At 45.1% G+C, this 17,573-nt stretch overlaps 1 protein-coding gene across 2 annotated transcripts in view; it reads left to right on the forward strand.

Annotated features, from left to right (window-relative positions):
* Positions 1-17,573, forward strand: part of LOC137434165 (periodic tryptophan protein 2 homolog) — a 44,881-nt gene that overhangs the window by 8,985 nt on the left and 18,323 nt on the right. For both annotated transcript variants that reach the window (XM_068126893.2, XM_068126891.2), the window contains exons 7-9: positions 12,295-12,476; positions 13,264-13,407; positions 13,595-13,665. In XM_068126893.2, the coding sequence (XP_067982994.2) occupies positions 12,295-12,476; positions 13,264-13,407; positions 13,595-13,665 (397 nt within the window). The remainder of the gene's footprint in view (positions 1-12,294; positions 12,477-13,263; positions 13,408-13,594; positions 13,666-17,573) is intronic.

Below are 17,573 nucleotides of genomic sequence, written 5' to 3' on the forward strand. Positions count from 1 at the left end.
GTGGACAACATGTCCTCCGTCACTTCAGTTGCATCTGAAAGCATTCGCACGGTGTCTATGACATCTTCACTTGCTTTGAGGTAGACATGCAGCCAGGTTGCTTTGCCTATTCGAGAGAACCTCCCAGTGTTGTCTGCCCCTGTGAAAGCATGAAAGGCTGGCAACGCCTTTGCTCTTTCGACCCCTAGAGCTGTCCACAGTGGCTCTATTTGAAGTATTCCAGAGGCCATGGAAATGGATGTATTCCTCAGCAGTAGGTCATAGTTTGCTATGACTAGTACCAGGACATCTGTGTCGGGAGAGAAGAACACCAACTGCGCATCATGTGGGTTTCGCTGGGATGCCAGCACGGCCTGGTGGATCAACAGGGTGTCAGCTTCTTCATGGTTGTTGTCCTCGAAGAGCAGGTCACTGTTGCTCCTAGTACGCCCTGAAGCAGACGTGATGATCAACTTGGATGAGTGACTGTTGTATTCTAGAGTTTTCGCTGCCAGATAGTCAGTCAGATCAGCCTTTGTTTTGTCATGAGAAAGGAATCTGCTCATTGGGATGTGTTTGATGTTGGTGTCATCTCTGACTTGATACTGTACTGCATCCTTTCCTTGCCTTCTTTTAGCCCTGGTAGCACTCTTCAGAGAATCGTTTTTGTACGTGTCAAAGACCAGTATGATCTCATCACAATCTTTTGTTAGAGACATGAGTCTGTCATTGAAGCATTCACCCAGGTCGTTGACTTTCACTACAGTGGCTGGTTTCTTTGTCAGCTTATGCACAAGTACCATCCCATCCACCAGTGCAATCTTCCGACTTGTAGGTTTACTAGATGTGGATGCCATAGTTCTTGTGTCCATTGGATCTTCTTGTAGAACACTTGCAGCTGGTGTCTGCTGCTGATCTTCGGGGTGAATTTCTGCTCTTGCTAACTTGTCGAGGAGATGAATTAACTTCGACTTGTCAGTGCATGGAAGAATTGTCCCATCTGGAGCGAACAGTGCTCTTGGTGTCACAGTGAACTCGTAATTTCCAATGGCATATTTCTGGTTGACGTCTCTGTTTGACTTGGCAAGGACCATGAGCCTTCCGTACAGTTCCTTAGTCTCCTTCAGATCCACAGTCCTGTCTCTGAGTTTCACTGTGGTTCTCTTGTTCCCAGACGTGAACATCTTGTTGTTCTCCTTCTTGACTGGTGCCCAGAGGCTAACATCTCCATTGATACGCTCCGACACGTAGTCTTCATACAACTTCTGACCAGTGACATCAATGTTCAAGATCTGTGGTACATACTCGTCTGGGATGTAAGCATTCGTTATCACATTGTGCAGCTTGTCACCTTCAGTGTCAAATGGATTCCCGTGACTCGGTATCGCAGCCTTGATCTTGTTGTTTGCTTCATGCTCCCTCTTGACTGCACTTGGACCAAGGTCATGATGTTCTGTGATCTTGTCACCTTCCAGGCCAAACTGACTCTTGAAGTCTTTTGACAGGCGTGATAATTCTGGTGTAACCATGAAGAATCTCTGTCTAGCATTGGCATTGTTAGAGATGCCAATCAGTCCAGAGTGAATCTTCATCAGCTTGTTCAGATGTTCACATGCATGATCTGGTCCAATGGATACAAACGGGATGTCATTCTTGGTTACTGATAGATTGCCATCTCCTAGTTCTTCCCAGGTCCTAGGGTGATTGGTTCTTAGGTCATACATGTCTGCGATGTATCGGGGCCAGAGCCGCTTGTATTTGATCCGGTCCATGGCAAAGAATAACTTGCTCAGTTCTTCTCCAGCTTGGAGGTGAAGCACCAGGTCAGCACTCCGTGATGCTGCCACGAATAACAGGATTGTCTCCACCCGATGTAGATAGTTCATCATTGACTTGAACATTGCATTCTTGGATCTCCGTGCTTCCCACTCGTCGAGTGCCGTCACCACCCCATCAGATGTCAAGACTTGAAGGAGTTTGGTGTTTGCTTGTTTTACAGATTCAGCTTTCGTGCACTTGTTCGTCTCAGCACAGGCAGCTGCTACTCCCTCTGTTGCCTCGAAACACACATCCTTTACTTGTGGGTTGTCCTTCAAGAACTCCTCCAGAACCATTTCATAAAGTGCTACATATGAATATATATGGGCACGGAGAGACCGCTTGTAGTGTGTACATTTCAGGATTTGCCGCGTCGTGGCTGGACCATAGACATCAGCTTCTACCCAAGCATCATCAATGCCTGAGTTCTCCATGGAGGCCCACAAAGGGCAAAACACTCGCAGTAGAATAGTATTTCTCATTACAGTCAACACAGTCAGGTTCAGCATGTCCAGATTTTAGATTTCGTTGGATTGTTTTTGGGATTTAGAAAAATCAAAGCTCCGTCTTATTTACAAGATGAGATCCTGAGAAACATCAATTTTACGGCGGCCAGTTTGAAAAATCCAAGATGGCCGCCACATAGGAGCTCTATGGTCATGTCTAGCTTATCGAACTTGTTACCATTGGATTCAGGGCCCTTGAAAATGTATGTTTAGCCGTTAGAATCAAAGCTTTATGTTGTTTAGAAGCTGAGATATCGAGAAACATCAAGTTTACGGCGGCCAGTTTGAAAAATCCAAGATGGCCGCCACATAGGAGCTCTATGGTCATGTCTAGCTTATCGAACTTGTTACCATTGGATTCGGGGCCCTTGAAAATGTATGTTTAGCCGTTAGAATCAAAGCTCTATGTTATTTAGAAGCTGAGATATTGAGAAAAATTAGTTATACGGCGGCAATTTTGAAAATCCAAGATGGCCGCCATACAGGAGTCTGTGCAAATAGCAACATTGGTTTTCTGACTGACTATACAATGTCGTTTCCAAAAATATTGTTATGAATTTTGGTAGAGCAACATCTAGAGCGAGGTAGATCTGATAGGTAGGTATTCGACTGTCGTGACAGGGACTCTACATGTAATAAGTTCTTGATGTTTAGGCGTTTGTCGGGGTAATATGTATGATTGTGGATCTACCTGGAGATTCGGGTGTTAAATAGTGAGGGATTAAAGGTAACGCCCCTGTGAGTTTCACCTAGTAGTCAAACCTTTGTCCATTATGGCACTCCAAACCACATAAACATTAGTTAGGTCCTTAGCGCAACATTAAATAATTCCTTTCCCTGACAATGACTTCGGAACAAACGGACAGGAAACCAGGCCAAAACCACCGCCACAATTGGCCGCCACCGTTTACACCTCCAAGGCCTACAAACCTCGCCTGGCACGTGTTATAACACAAGGACCGCGGGGGTCGGGGACGGGAGAGTAGAGTGATGCCGCAGAGGGCGTGACCTGGGTGAGCCGGCGAGTTGGGAGGCTTTTTATTGGCTGAGGAGTGCGCCAATGTGACCTCATCGGCCAGAGATATGATCGACGGTCGGACGCCTTTTGGGAGAGTTGGCACTGAGAGTTGGCACGGAGAGTTGGCACGGAGAGTTGGCACGGAGAGTTGGCACTGAGAGTTGGCACTGAGGAGTTGGCAGCTGGCACTTGGCACTTGGCAGTTGGCTGCCAGCACTCCCGCGCCAGCACTCCCGCAGAGAGTCGAGTCAAGTGGAGTCGTTTGCTTTGTGCAGCCCTGCGTGGGACCTTTGGAGCAAGGGAGCTCGTGGAGTGGGTGTGCCGTTGAACCGACGAGGCCTGGTGGTGCTCGGGGCCGTGGAACTTGGAGCGAGGCATGCCGCGGGACGAAAGGAGCCGGGTGTTGGACGGCGGCCACCAAGACGACAAAGACGAGACGACCACCGTACCCGCGAATACACTTTGCATAAAACTAAAAGACGTGTTATTTTCGTATTCATCTCCCTCGTATCGTGTTTGGAATCTGTTGTGCGTGGGATCCCAATTTAGGCTTATTAGAGTTATTACCGGCGCGGGCTTTTTCACTGTCTTTACTTTTCAATAATAAATCCTTGTATTATTTTCTGTATATATCTGAACGCAGTTTCCTGGGTGTTTCATTTTAATAGATAAGGCTGCGGAGCTTGCTGTGTCCGCCATTCCGCGCGTTTAACTTTGTGTTGATTTGGAATCCGCCATTGAGTTTTCGCCTCGGGAGTGTAAAGCCTCGCAATCGGCCATCCGCAACTGTGGTGTTAATCGCGGTTGCGTAACAATATATAGTTTTCTAAATCCCCCAAAAAATCCAACGAAACTTTAAATCTGGACATACTGAACCTGACTATTTGACCTACATTGGCTGCCATTGCCTATGACTTCATAAATGAAAAACATCTTCTTCTCCAGAACTGCTGAATGGATCGATGCGAAATTTTACAAATACTAGTGCGTGCCCGTACGTTTGTTCTCATCCGTTCATCCGTTTGTTCTGCACGACGCCTTGTGACGCGCGTAGCGTCGCTTGTCAAGCGAGCAGCTCGTTCTTCATCCGTTTCTTCTGCACGACGCCTTGCCTCGCGTTCAGTGTTGTCTGCCAAGCGAGCAGCTCGTTCTTCATCCGTTTCGTCTGCACCGACGCCTTGTCACGCGTCCAGTGTTGTCTGCCAAGCGAGCAGCTCGTTCTTCATCCGTTTCAGCTGCACGACGCCTTGTCACACGCGTAGCGTCAGGCGAGCAGCTCGTGCTTCGTCAGATTCCATTGCGCGTGCACGACGCGCAGTTTCGTTCCTTCGCTGTCATAAACGACGAATGGATTGGGGCATTGTGTTTAACTACAATCAATCTGTAATATAGACTAAGTATATAGACAGTAAGTATAAGATAGATAAGATAGTATAGATATACGTATGAGATAGTAAGATAGTAGAAAGATACAATCGAGACAGTAAGTCGTCACTATCCCTAATTCCGGAAGTCCTCACTGTCCGGAAGTTCGCATATCGCAGTTACGATTAATCGCAAATTAGTTTTAATGGCCAATTCTTCAATTTTTCAAACCGCGAGGCAGAAACAACAAACACACGCGGTTCCTTCGCTGTAGCTTGACCGTACGTGCAAATAAAAATTAAAACTTTCATCGTTCCTTCGGTCTTCGCTCTCGTCCTTCGCTGTTCCTTCGTTCACGTACAAAACGTATGTGTTTGCTAAATAAATGGCCATAACTTGGTAACCACTTGTCCGATTAATAGCAAACCTTGAAAAGGCACATCCTCAGGTCCCCAGCAATATACCTGGCAAGTTTCACTTAGATCGGACCAGTGGTTGTCGAGAAACAGCGATCACAGACATACACACAGATAGACACACAGACACACAGAGATTGCTTGCATTATAGAGAGATGATCGCCTAGCCATAGGGATAAGTTTGTAAAATAAAAAATAAAAAAGTCATTGTTCACGTGGTTTAGCGGCCATATTGGATTTTAAAATATAACTAAAAATATACTTATCCGAAACCGCTTGTCCGATTGATATTGTTGCGGATATGAGGACTGTATTTTTTTTGATTGTGTGCTGTATTATTATTATTATTGTTTATTCTGCGCCCCCCTACCTCCGGAGCTGTGTAAAGGTGAAAGGGCATCCCATAATTAGTCCACAAGCATACACGTCAGCCAATAATAGAATACCCCTGTTTGATAGTTATATCTTATTCTGTGTTTTAGGGTAAGGCTGTGTCTCCCATTAATTGAAGTACTCCATTGCACCAGTGAAAGAGAATAGATCCCCTTTCATTCCCATCCCCAAAATCTCCTTTCCTTTCACATCCCCTTTCGTCATTGCCGAGCCTCGATTGCCAATTACCTCCCCTCCAAAACCACCATTGAACAAGTGCTCGGGTCGGGGAAGAGGGGCGTGCCCGCCCGTCGTCATCAAGGGCGGAGCCAGAGGGTCGCATGACCAACCAGGGCCGAGGTGAGCACACCGATGGGCGTGTCCTGAAGGCCGGCGGCTTGATCGCCGGAGGCGCTATAAAGGCGCGCGCGCAAGTGGCGTGAGGGAGTCAGTCAGTGGAGTAGGTGGTCAGTTGGTTGCGTTGGTTGCGGTGAGGAGTCGGTGGTGGTGGTCAGTGGTTGCGTTGGTTGCGGTGAGGAGTCGGTGGTGAGGAGTGAGTGGACCAAGAAAGAGTTGAGGGTTTGGACCAGACGAGTCAGACAAGTCCTGGGAAAGCAGCGGAGGCCACAGCAGCAACAACAGCCACTTGGGGCCTGGACGGCGGTTTTGAGCAAGGCCGTGAAGGAACGGCGGCTGCTAAACGCGCCGATCGTGCTGCAGGACCCCCTTGGACCTTCCTCTCCCTCCAGCCATCCACCTCCTGCCTTTCCACCCTTCTTGTGTACGTGAGTTTGTTTTGTTTGTTCTGTCCCTGGGTTAATTAAGTCTGTATAAGCTAGTACAGTGGAACCTTGACTTACGAGTTTAATCCGTTCCGTGACCGAGCTCGTAAGTCAAATTGCTCGTATCTCAAATCAAATTTCCCCATTGAAATGCATTGAAATGCTATTAATCCGTTCCAGCCCGCCAAAAACCATACCAATTTTTTTTTAAATATACAGTATATATAAAAATATCTCGCGCTTTATATTTCACCTGTATGCAGCATACAAGTTGGCAGGATGGCCTGGACTGGAGGTACGCACACTTGACTCTAAAGTCTAAACTGTCCAGCCTGGGTTTGAATCCCGACCCAGCTATAACCTGTCATGGGTGAATCACAGGCAGGGTGATTCATCAATGTGTGTACCGCTAAACTGGGCGCCCCGTTTGCGTCCCATTAGTTGTTGGATGTTAAGGATCTCACCGTGTTTTCCACAAAGAGAAGGCGAGCTATCGCCGGCACTCTGAACAAGTTGACGGCAGAGATACTGTACTTGCACGGCATGATAACCACGTGTCGCACGATCTCTTGTCATGGTCCACAAGATTATCACAGAGAGGTGCAGCTTCCAGCGTTTCGAGATCTGATCCAGGCCTATCCAACGAGACCGGTCCCAGCGTTCTAGGCCCGGTGGTTGTCTCAGACGGACCCGACAACGGCAGTGTTCGTTTTAACTCGATTCGATTCGAGCGCCGACGTGCCGGCGAACAAAACCGGTCATATCTTTTGAACGCGTGGCTCGATTTTTACAAAATAAACTTTTTCTTGAAGGTCTGAACCGTGCACTCAAAACGATACCGAGTTTGACCCTGAGAGAGCCGTTTTGCGCCGGCAAAGGCGCCTTGTGTGACGTGAGGACCACGTCGTGCTGCATAGATTATCATAAATTATCATATCATTATCGGCGGCGTTATATATCATTAGCGCTATACGACAGAGATACTGTACGTGCACGGCAAGATAACCACGTGACCGGGTGGCGAAAGCTCGTAACTCGGATCTCGGCTCGCATCTCAAAGCAATAAACTGCCAGAGTGACGGCTCGTATCTCGAAAAACTCGTAAGTTGGGGCACTCGTAAGTCGAGGTTCCACTGTATTTGCACTGTGTCACCTGCGTCTTATGTGTTGTAAATAAACGTGACTGCTTTCTTTTTGCTTGTGTGTATAATAAATCCAATTACTCTTCTGTCCGTCTTCTCGTCTTATTCCTTTTCCTCTTTGCATTTCGTCGTTTTAGTCTTTTCCCAGATTGGGCAGCTGCGGTGCGATACGGCCAAAGTTCTGGGTGAATCGGGTGAGTCGGGGATCCTGTAACGGTCGCGGTTGGACCATCCGCTCGGCCCATCATAACATCTAAACCGCGATCAGTAACAATATTAAACTTAAAACTCTTGTTTACATTCTGATGGAGGGCAATATTTGAAAACTATGACTTCATCAGTCATGTGGTTTGGCTGCCATCTTGAATTTAAGGAAATAAAGAAATAATATTTTCTGGAATACCTCTTAACGGATAAATGCAAAATGTCATACATATGATGAACAACCGATGTGGGGAAAAATATTTGTAAACTATGATGTCATCAGTCATGTGATATGGCGGCCATCTTGGATTTAAGGAAAACCTTTAACTCCCCATGACCTTTTTCTCCAGAACTGCTGAACGGATACGAAATTTCATATGTATGATCAACTCCCCGTGAGGAAAAATATTTCTGAACTATGACATTATAAGTCACTTGGTATGGCGGCCATCTTGGATTTAAGGAAAAAGTATTTGAAAATCTATATCTTCAGAACCACTCAACGGATCAATCCGAAACTTCATACGTAATGATTGAATAGATATGAGCAATATTTTTATGCCTCCGCCCCCGAAGGTGGCCGGAGGCATTATGTTTTCGGGTTGTCCGTCTGTCCTTCTGTCCGTTCGGGCTAAACCTCATTTTTCTCAGCAACTGCATGTCCGATTGAGGCAAAACTTTCAGGGTAGGAGTGACACCCATGCAGAATGTTTTTTTAAATGATAATTGTGATGTCGGTCACGTGGTATGGCAGCCATCTTGGATTAAACGCAAATAATTAAAAGATTATTTCTCGGAAACCGCGGAATGGAAAAATTTGAGACTTGGCACATTGTCAAGTACTTCCAATGGGGAACAAAAGCATGATATTGATGACATCATCGGTGAAGTGGTATACCAGCCAAAAAAGTTTTAATCCAATTCCTTATCCTAAAAATCTGAAGTTGCATGCACATAATCTATGACCCATTTGTGTTGAAATATTAAATTTATGACATCATAGGTTACATGGTTTGGCAGCCATATTGGATTTAACCTAAAACCTCATATAACATCTTCTCCCAAACCACCAAATTGATTGACTCAAAACTTTACGTGTGTCATTGACTAGGCATGGCGATTAAAAGATTATCATGAAAACATCATTGGTCACATGGTGTGGCAGCGATATTGGATTGAAGGAAAATATTAAATAATTATATCTCTGTAACCGCTTACCCTATCAATGCGAAATTTTACAAATATCATCTAACACCATTGTTGCATATAGTTTGAAAATGATGATGTCGTCGGTCACGTGGTTAGGCAGCCATTTTGGATTGAAAAACGAACCTTATCCGATCAACACAAAACTTCACAAATGTGATCCCTGACACATACATATGCAGAGTGTACATTTTTAAAGGTCATATGTCATGTGGTGTGGCAGCCGTACAGCTTGAAAGCCGATAATTAAAAAAATCCCTTCTCTGAAATAAAATCCCTTCTCTGAAAGCGCTTCACTGACCGATGTGAAACCTGTCATGGCTGGCGAAAATGTGATACTTGAAAACGGCTGAAGGGATTTAAATCAAACTTGTTTATTTTTAGGACAGTGAACGAGGGCATATACCCATCGTGGGACTATGCAGAGGCATATTGGCGACACAGTCGCCATTGCTATGGGTTATACAAACTATGACATCATGAGTCACATGGTATGGCGGCCCTCTTGGATTACAGGAAAAGGTATTGAAAATCCATAATTCCAGAACCACTTAGCCTTAACCGATCCAAACCAAAATTTACAGATATGATCGACTACTGATGATGAAAATTTATTGAAATGATGACATAATCAGTCACGTAGTATGGCGGCCATTTTGCTTGGAATCGCTGCTTGCAGTTCTAGTTATTAGGTTTCCTCTTCATCCAATGCAGAGGAATACCAATTGTTATTCGTAGTTTTTTATTTTTAAAATTTTTTTTATTAGCCTGGTGTTAGCTTAGCGGTTAGGGATCCTAGGATACTGGGTTCGAATCCCGGTCGATCGCTGAATTAACGCCAGGGGGGTTGACTCAGCCTGTCATCCTTCCGAGGTCGGCAAATTGAGTACCAGCTTGCAGGGATGAATGATCACGGTGTGTACCCCGATTTAGAATAGGTACACCGTATCCCTGCGCATCGTAAGAGCGTGACCAAGGGTTGGCGTCAGGAAGGGCATCCGGCCATAAAAACATTGCCTCAAACAGGGAACCATGATTGTCATGGGGCCCGCAAGGCTAACCCCCGCTCTAGCGGGGAAAATGGCCTTAAAACGATCATTCATTCATTCATTTGTAGAGTTTTTCTTATTCTTCCGCATTGCCCCTCCACCCTTCCCCTCGTTTCCAGGTCCGAAAACTTTAAAATTAACGTTCTCTGCAAACATTGGTCTGATTGGCATGAAATTTCAACACGTGATTGGCTAAACCTGTAAAAACTTTTTACTGCTATCTATGACATCATAGGTCACGTGGTATGGGCGCCATCTTGGAATAAACCTTCAACTTTGCCCCTCAATATCTCTGAAACAGCTCAATGGAAAAAATTGAATCATGGCTCATTCTAAAGAACTCTGCATTGGGACCAAAGAATATGTTCATCTAGAATATCAAAAGTGCTAACGTTATTGGGTTAGAATTCGACAAATAGAACCATGGATGCCACGAAAAATATATTTTTGTGTATGACCTAAGTGAAAGAAAAATTCATAATCCCAAAAAATTCGAGGTCATAGGTCACATGGTTCGGCTGCCATATTGTTTTTCGTGAAAAACAACAAACCCCTTTTTCTCCGGAATGGCTGAACAGATCGAGCCCAAACTTTGCATGCATGATCGCATATCCATGCCGAACAAAATGTTCAACTATCGTGACGTCATAGGTCACATGGTTTAGAAGTTATGACGTTTTGAAGCATAAAACTTTAAAACCTATCTACCTCATTCTTAAACATATTGTGTGGTAACTTAAGAAATATGTTCCCCATGTCTGAGTGCTAAAACGACCTTTTGGAATTTGAGAGGACACATGGTTTGGCAGCGATAAATTAATTCAACGGAAGTCTCAAAAACCTTATATCTATTGAACCACTTCATTGATCGACTTGAATCTTGAAAGTAATGTAGAAGGGGTCAAGTGGAATAAGTGTGTAAAATTTCAACATGATTGGCTGTTCGGTTTGGCAGCCATCTTATTATAAGCAAACGTATAAGGTTCTGTATGTCACTATGTATGTATGTTTATATGCGACGAAAACGTCTTCTTCTTCTTCAAATAAAATTACTACCCTCTTAATTAAACCTCTTAATTGTGTTAAGACTGCTGAGACCCCTCAGACCTTTGATGACCCTTTAATTCCCCCAAGACCCTTCAGACCACCAAGACTCCTGAAGACCCAAAATACCCTGAAGACCCCCAAAGACCCAAAATACCCTTCAAGGCCCTGAGACTCAAAAAGACCCTGAATACCCAAAGACCCAAAACACCTCGAAGACCCAAAACACCCCGAAGACCCAAAACACCCCGAAGACCCAAAACACCCCGAAGGCCAAAAACATCCCGAAGACCCAAAACATCCCGAAGACCCAAAACACCCCGAAGACCCTAAAGACCCGAAAGCCTCTGAAGACACCAAAGACCCGGAAGACCAAAAATACCCTGAAGACCCAAAATACCCCGAAGACCAAAAAAACCCTGAAGACCCAAAAGACCACGAAGACCAAAAATAACCCGAAGACCCAAAAAGACCCTTAAAGACCAAGAAGAACCAAAAGAACCTTAAGACCCAAAAGCCTTTGAAGACCCTGAAGACCCAAAATACCCTTAAAGGCCCAGAGGATCCAAAAGACCCTGAAGACCCAAATGGCCATGAAGACCCAAAACACCATGAAACCCAAAAGACATCAAAATGGTCAAAGATGCCTACCCCACTGAAACGACGTGTGGTGAGGTGCGCGGAACGCGCCGATTCACGCTAGTAAATAATAATTGAAGGGTATTATTAAAAAACAGAATTCTCTTGAACCGCTTGATTGATTAACGTGAAACTTTGACCTAACATAGATGTCCTCAATTGGAATAAGTGTTTAAAATTTGAACATGATTGATTGTACGGTCTGGAAGGTAGCAGTTGTTATTGTGTGAAGAAGAAGAAACTCTACATTTTATCTTCTCCAGCCATATGACTTTTTGGTGTAGTTTCAATTATGATGAAAGTGGGGTTGTATGAAAGCAATGTTGTATCAAAGGTAAAGCGGGGCTGTATCAAAGCATGTCCGATGAAAGCGGGGTTGTACGAAAGTGGGGTTGTATCAAAGAAGGGTTGTCTCAGCGGGGCTGTATCAAAGCGTGTCCGATGAAAGCGGGGTTGTACGAAAGTGGGGTTGTATCAAAGAAGGGTTGTATCAAATTTTGTCAGATGAAAGTGAGGTTGTATCAAAGAAGGGTTGTATCAAATCTTGTCCAATGAAAGTGGTGTATCAAAGCGTGTCCGATTAAAGCGGGGTTTTATCAAACTGGAAAGTGGAGGAAACCGGTCATCACTGCCAGCAGTTATAAAGTGGCAGTTCTAGTTATTATTATTATTATTATTAATATTTAAATTCACAAAATCTGTTTGTTTTATGAAATTATGGAATACTACCTTTGGATTGTTATTGTGTTTCAGCTATATACAGTGAGCCGGGATGGCACACTGTGTGTCTGGGAATGTGACACGCCTCCTTCCGGCCTTATCGCACGCCTGGCCGACACAGTCGGGCGGAAAAAGGCAAAGAAGAAATTGGAGATTCGTGGAAAGAGTGGCAAAGTTAAGGCGAAGGGCAAAGTCAACTACGCACGGGCAGCTAAGTAAGTAACCGTTTAAGAGAGGTATACGTGTATCATGGCTGCGGATGTCCTCAGCCAAGCACTGCAGGCTTCAGCCAGACACGCAAGGAACCCTTTTTAATTTTTATTTTATTTTTATTTTTATACAAGATCGAGGCTCGTGTAAGAGCTAACATCAATCACAAAAAAAAACGGACTCACAAAAACATACAATAAAGGGAGCGGGAGACAAGATGGGGAGAGAGAGGGAAGCACATAAGTACAACAGCAGAGAACAGAGACAACGGAAGATCTGTTGGAGGGAGAGGGCTTGGGGGGAGGCGGCATGGGAAGGGGGGGGGGGGGGGAGGTGGAAGAGGTAGATAACACATGGACTATATAGGTTATAAGAACAGTTATAAGCAATAGGTTGCGACCTATAGAGACCTTTTGGTCTCTATAGTACTTCAGACGAGCATGGAGGGTGCTTTGGTCTTTGCCTCGGTCATACTTGAATCTTAGTTGAAGCTGTTATTTATAAATCTCAAGTTGCTTACAATTATTCGGACCTTACTTACTTACAACAAAGCTTACAACAAACTTACAATTATCCTTACAATAATTCGGACTTAGACCGTGTGACCGTTTTTGTTTTTGTTTTTACAAATATCCGCTTCATTATTCACCGCTTCATGAACAGTATTGAGTTTTACACTCGTGCTTGATCATTTATTCCGTAGTGTCCGTTGTAGACACATCCAGTGATTTTTTAGTTTTGCCTTCATTTTTACGATCCTTCTGTTGCACATATTTTCTATGGCTTGTGCAGGTATCATTTCAACAAAGAGGGAGAGTTTGATTCTGTCACGGCCTCGACGTTTCACAAACAGTCGCATATAATGGTATCGGGCTTTGCTTCGGGGATCTTTCACATCCACGAGCTTCCAGATTTCACCTTGATACATTCCCTGAGGTATTTACTGGAAAACCCATCCCTACTGGATATGCTTTGCCCCATTTGGAGGCGTACGCAATTATTGTACACTTTTCATCACAATCCAGCTACCGGTAGTACACCACGTTTTGTGCCTCATTGACGAGCGGCATGTGAGGTAGTTTCACCTCGTGCTGCATTTGACCGTTAACCTTTTACCGTGCAGCGTTTCTAATCAGCGCATCTCCTCGATTTCGATCAATGCTACTGGGGACTGGATCGCACTCGGATGTCCCGGTACGTTCTTTTGAATCCTATCTCCCGTCTTTATTACATAATGCATTGTCGAGTTATTTTGCGCACTCATGGGTCACATGACATGGGCACCCTTCGCGTTTTGGAGTGTATATTTTATTGTCACTCAAGGTGTATTGGGAACCATTGCCGCATATACGATTGTGCTTTCTACTGCTGTGGGAGCATAAGTGTTTGCCAAATACAACATTGAACAATTCGCAGCAATCACATGAAAAGGCTTCTGGTGTCAACACCATGCATAGCCTTGGGAGTCTGACCCTTGGGAGTCTGACCCTGTCTTGGGTGTTCGCCCCCTTCCTAACCCCGGGTGCATACCCCTCATCCAGTTTATCACGGAGGATGAACCCTGCTTGGTTTTCCATGACATTGCTGTCATATTGATGCAATACAGCTCAATTTGATGGTCCGACTTGGACCACTACAGGACAAAGGCCTACCTCAACATGGCCCATCCTATTTGATATTCAATGCAATTTGAAGCTGTGTGTTGTGGTAGATTTTCAATTTTATCTTTGGTTACCTCTGCTTCTTCCAGGGTTTTCTCCAGGTTGCCAGTTTGTAATTGTTGTCCACCGGTTGTCTATCCTTGCCCAGTTCTATTTATTTTATAGCTCATCTTGGACAAAGTTGGGAAGAGCTGTTAAATCCTAACAATGTAGTCAGTCAGTCAGTCAGTCAGTCAGTCAGTCTTCCTTCCTTTCTGGCAATATCATTGTTTATTTATTCGTACTGTGAGGCGGTTCAAAGATAGTTTTGATACACGACGTCGATGCACAAAAACTAATGAAGCCCTTTTTAAATTTCTATTCAGTTGGTGAGATAATTAGATAATTAACTCAAAATGTAATCGATGTTTATGTCCACATATCATGAGTCGGTCACCGATGTTTCCTCGTTATTTAATTTTAACCTCCATGTCATTTGACTTTTTTTTTTTTTTTTTTTGTATACAAGATCAAGGCTCGTGAAAGAGCTAACATTAATCACACAAAAAGTCAAACCGACACAAACTGACACTTAAAACACAAAATAAGGGGAGCGTTAGACAAGATGGGGAGAGAGTGGGAAGGACACAAACACAACATTTGAGAGCAGGGACATCGAGAGAACTGTGGGAGGGAGAGGGCTTGGGGGGGAAGTGGGAGAGGTATAAAACATATGGACACTGCAAGGACTTCCAGGAAAGAAGTTGGAATTTCAAAAAAGTGTATCTGGGGTGAATTAGCGGGGGTAGAAAAGATCAACGTTTTGGATGGGGGAAGATAAGAGATGGTGGTGAACAGCTGTTTTAAAGACCTGGAGGGAGGAGTGGGATTGAAGAGAGTGGGGGAGTTTGTTCCAGAGGTGGGAAAAAAGGGGAATGAAAGAGTGAAGGTGAGCAGAGAGCTTAGATTTTGGCAGTTTAACCATAAGAGGGTTGCTGGCAGATCTTGTGCGACCTGTAGGAATATTTGGGGGACAGAGCACAGAGAGAGCTGGGGGAGCAAGGCCGGACAGGAGTCGGTAGAAGACAGAAAGACGACCAACCTGCCTGCGGTGAGTGAGTGAAAGGTCCTCGGAGTTAGCTTCATCGCGGGAGATTCCAATGATTCTGAAAGCTTTGGCTTCAACAGCGTGAAGCCGCGCTAGGTGTTAGGCAGGAGCACCAGCCCAGAGGGGAGAGCAGTATGCCATTAAGCTGCGGATGAAAGCCTTGTATGTGGTGAGGAGCTCAGGTTGTGCCAAGGAAGGACTTCACACGACAGAAGATGCCCAGTTGGTGACTGGCTTTGGAAGCCAGCTTGGCAATGTGGTTTTCCCAAGAAAGATCATGGCAGATAGTGAGACCCAAAAGCTTGAGCGACAGAACTTCTTGGAGAGGATTGTTGAGAAAGTAGATGGGAGGCTTGTCCAGTCGGTCCTTTTGGAGAGACATCGTAAGAGTGTGAGATTTGTCAGGATTGAAAGACATGTTCCACTTGTTTGACCAGTCTGTGATTTTGTCCAGGTCTGCAAAGAGTGAGGAGGCTGCAGGCTGCCGATCTGACGGATGAGGAATGGAGCGGCAGAGAGTGGAGTCATCAGCGAAGAGATAGAGAGGATTTTTCAGAGAGTCGGAGGGATCATTGATGAAGACCAGAAAAAGCACAGGGCCCAGAACACTACTTTGGGGAACTCCAGCCAGAACAGGAAGGGGCGATGAGAGAAATCCATTCAGGGCCACACGTTGACTACGACCAGAGAGGAAGTCCGCAAGCCAAGCGTGGATATTTCCATGGATACCATAGGAGGAGAGTTTGGTGGGCAGAGCGGGGTGCCAGACCGTATCGAAGGCACGTGATATGTCGAGGGAGACAGCTCTGATTTCCTGTTTGGCATTGAGGACCTCCATCCATTGTTGAGACAGCAGAAGCAACATGTCCAGAGTAGAATGACCTGGTCTGAAACCAAATTGATGATCGGAGATCAAGCCATTGGAGAAGAGGAAGGATTTGATATCCGAAGCAATGATGGATTCCATTACTTTGCTGATAATTGGGAGCAGGCTGATTGGTCTGTAGTTGCAAGGATCTGTTTTTGCACCTTTTTTGTGTAAAGCGGTAATGTTTGCTGATTTCCAAGATGCTGGCAGATGACCTTGAGTAAAAGAGAGGGTGAAAAGAACAGAGAGAGGGTGAGAAAGAGCCGCAGAGCAGGATTTTAGGACCCGTGGGCTGATGCCGTCTGGTCCAGTTGCAGAATCAGAGTCGAGGTTTGACAAAAACTTCTCCACCTTGTCAGGAGAGAAGGAAACAGAGTCCAGGAGCAGTTGGGTTCGACTGGGTAAGGTGGGAACAGAGAGAGATGGGTTTGGGACACAAGATTTTGAGGCAAACACAGAGTTGAGTCATTCGGCTCTGTCACGTGCGGTTTCAACTGTGTAGCCATTTGAGGTGAGGGAGGGGATGGAGGGGGAACAAACACCAGAAACGGATTTGACCAGATGCCACCAGGATTTGGAAGAAGGAGACAGGTTTGAGAGTTAATTCTTGTGTGTGGAGAGGTAGTGCTTTCTGGCACTCCTGATGGTAGACGCACACTTGTTTCGAACTTGGTGGAAGGAACTGAGATTACCTTCAGTTGGGTTTGCCTTCCAAGAGGCAAAGGCAAGTTGTTTCAGGGCAACTGCCTCACCACAAGATTCAGTGTACCATGGATGGGAGGAAGGGTAAGACAACTGAAGACGAGATGGGATAAATCTGTGCATGAGAGAGAGAGCAGTTTGCTTTGGAAGAATTCCCAGGAAGAATTGATGTCAGAGGCAGTAGAGATGGGAGACTAGTCCAGATGATTGATGGCTGCTTGAAGACCGTGCCAGTTGGTCTGAGTGAAACGCCAGACTCGTCGGTGCTGAGGAGGCTCTCTGAGAATGGCCAGAGAGATGTCCACTTTAACAAGCACATGATCAGAAGAACCGTTTGGAGCAGAAGAAGAGCAGCAGACATTTGCAGGGAAGTTTGTCATAAGCAAGTCTAGAAGAGAATATACTCCATTGACTGAGATCCGGGTCGGGAAATTGACAGATTGTGTCAGTCCCAATACAACAACAACATGCATTTTAAAGGCCATTTTCCCTGCTAGAGCGGGGGTTAGCCTTGCGGTCCCCATGACAATCATCTCCATTTTGCCCTATTTTCTGCATCTCTCCTTGTTAACCCCCTTGCCCGCATTTCTTCTTCCACCATCTTTAGCCAAGTCTTTCTCGGTCTTCCCCGTCTTCTACTTCCTTCTACATTCATTTCCATCACTCTTCTCAACCAGTCACTTTCATCCTTCCTCAACACATGACCAAACCATCTCAACCTGTTCCTCTTCACAGCATCAATCACAGGCTCTATTCCCATCATCTTTCGCAATTCATCATTTGT

The sequence above is a fragment of the Myxine glutinosa genome, chromosome 10, assembly GCF_964187855.1.
Source record: "Myxine glutinosa chromosome 10, kmMyxGlut1.1, whole genome shotgun sequence".
Lineage (NCBI taxonomy): Eukaryota > Metazoa > Chordata > Myxini > Myxiniformes > Myxinidae > Myxine > Myxine glutinosa.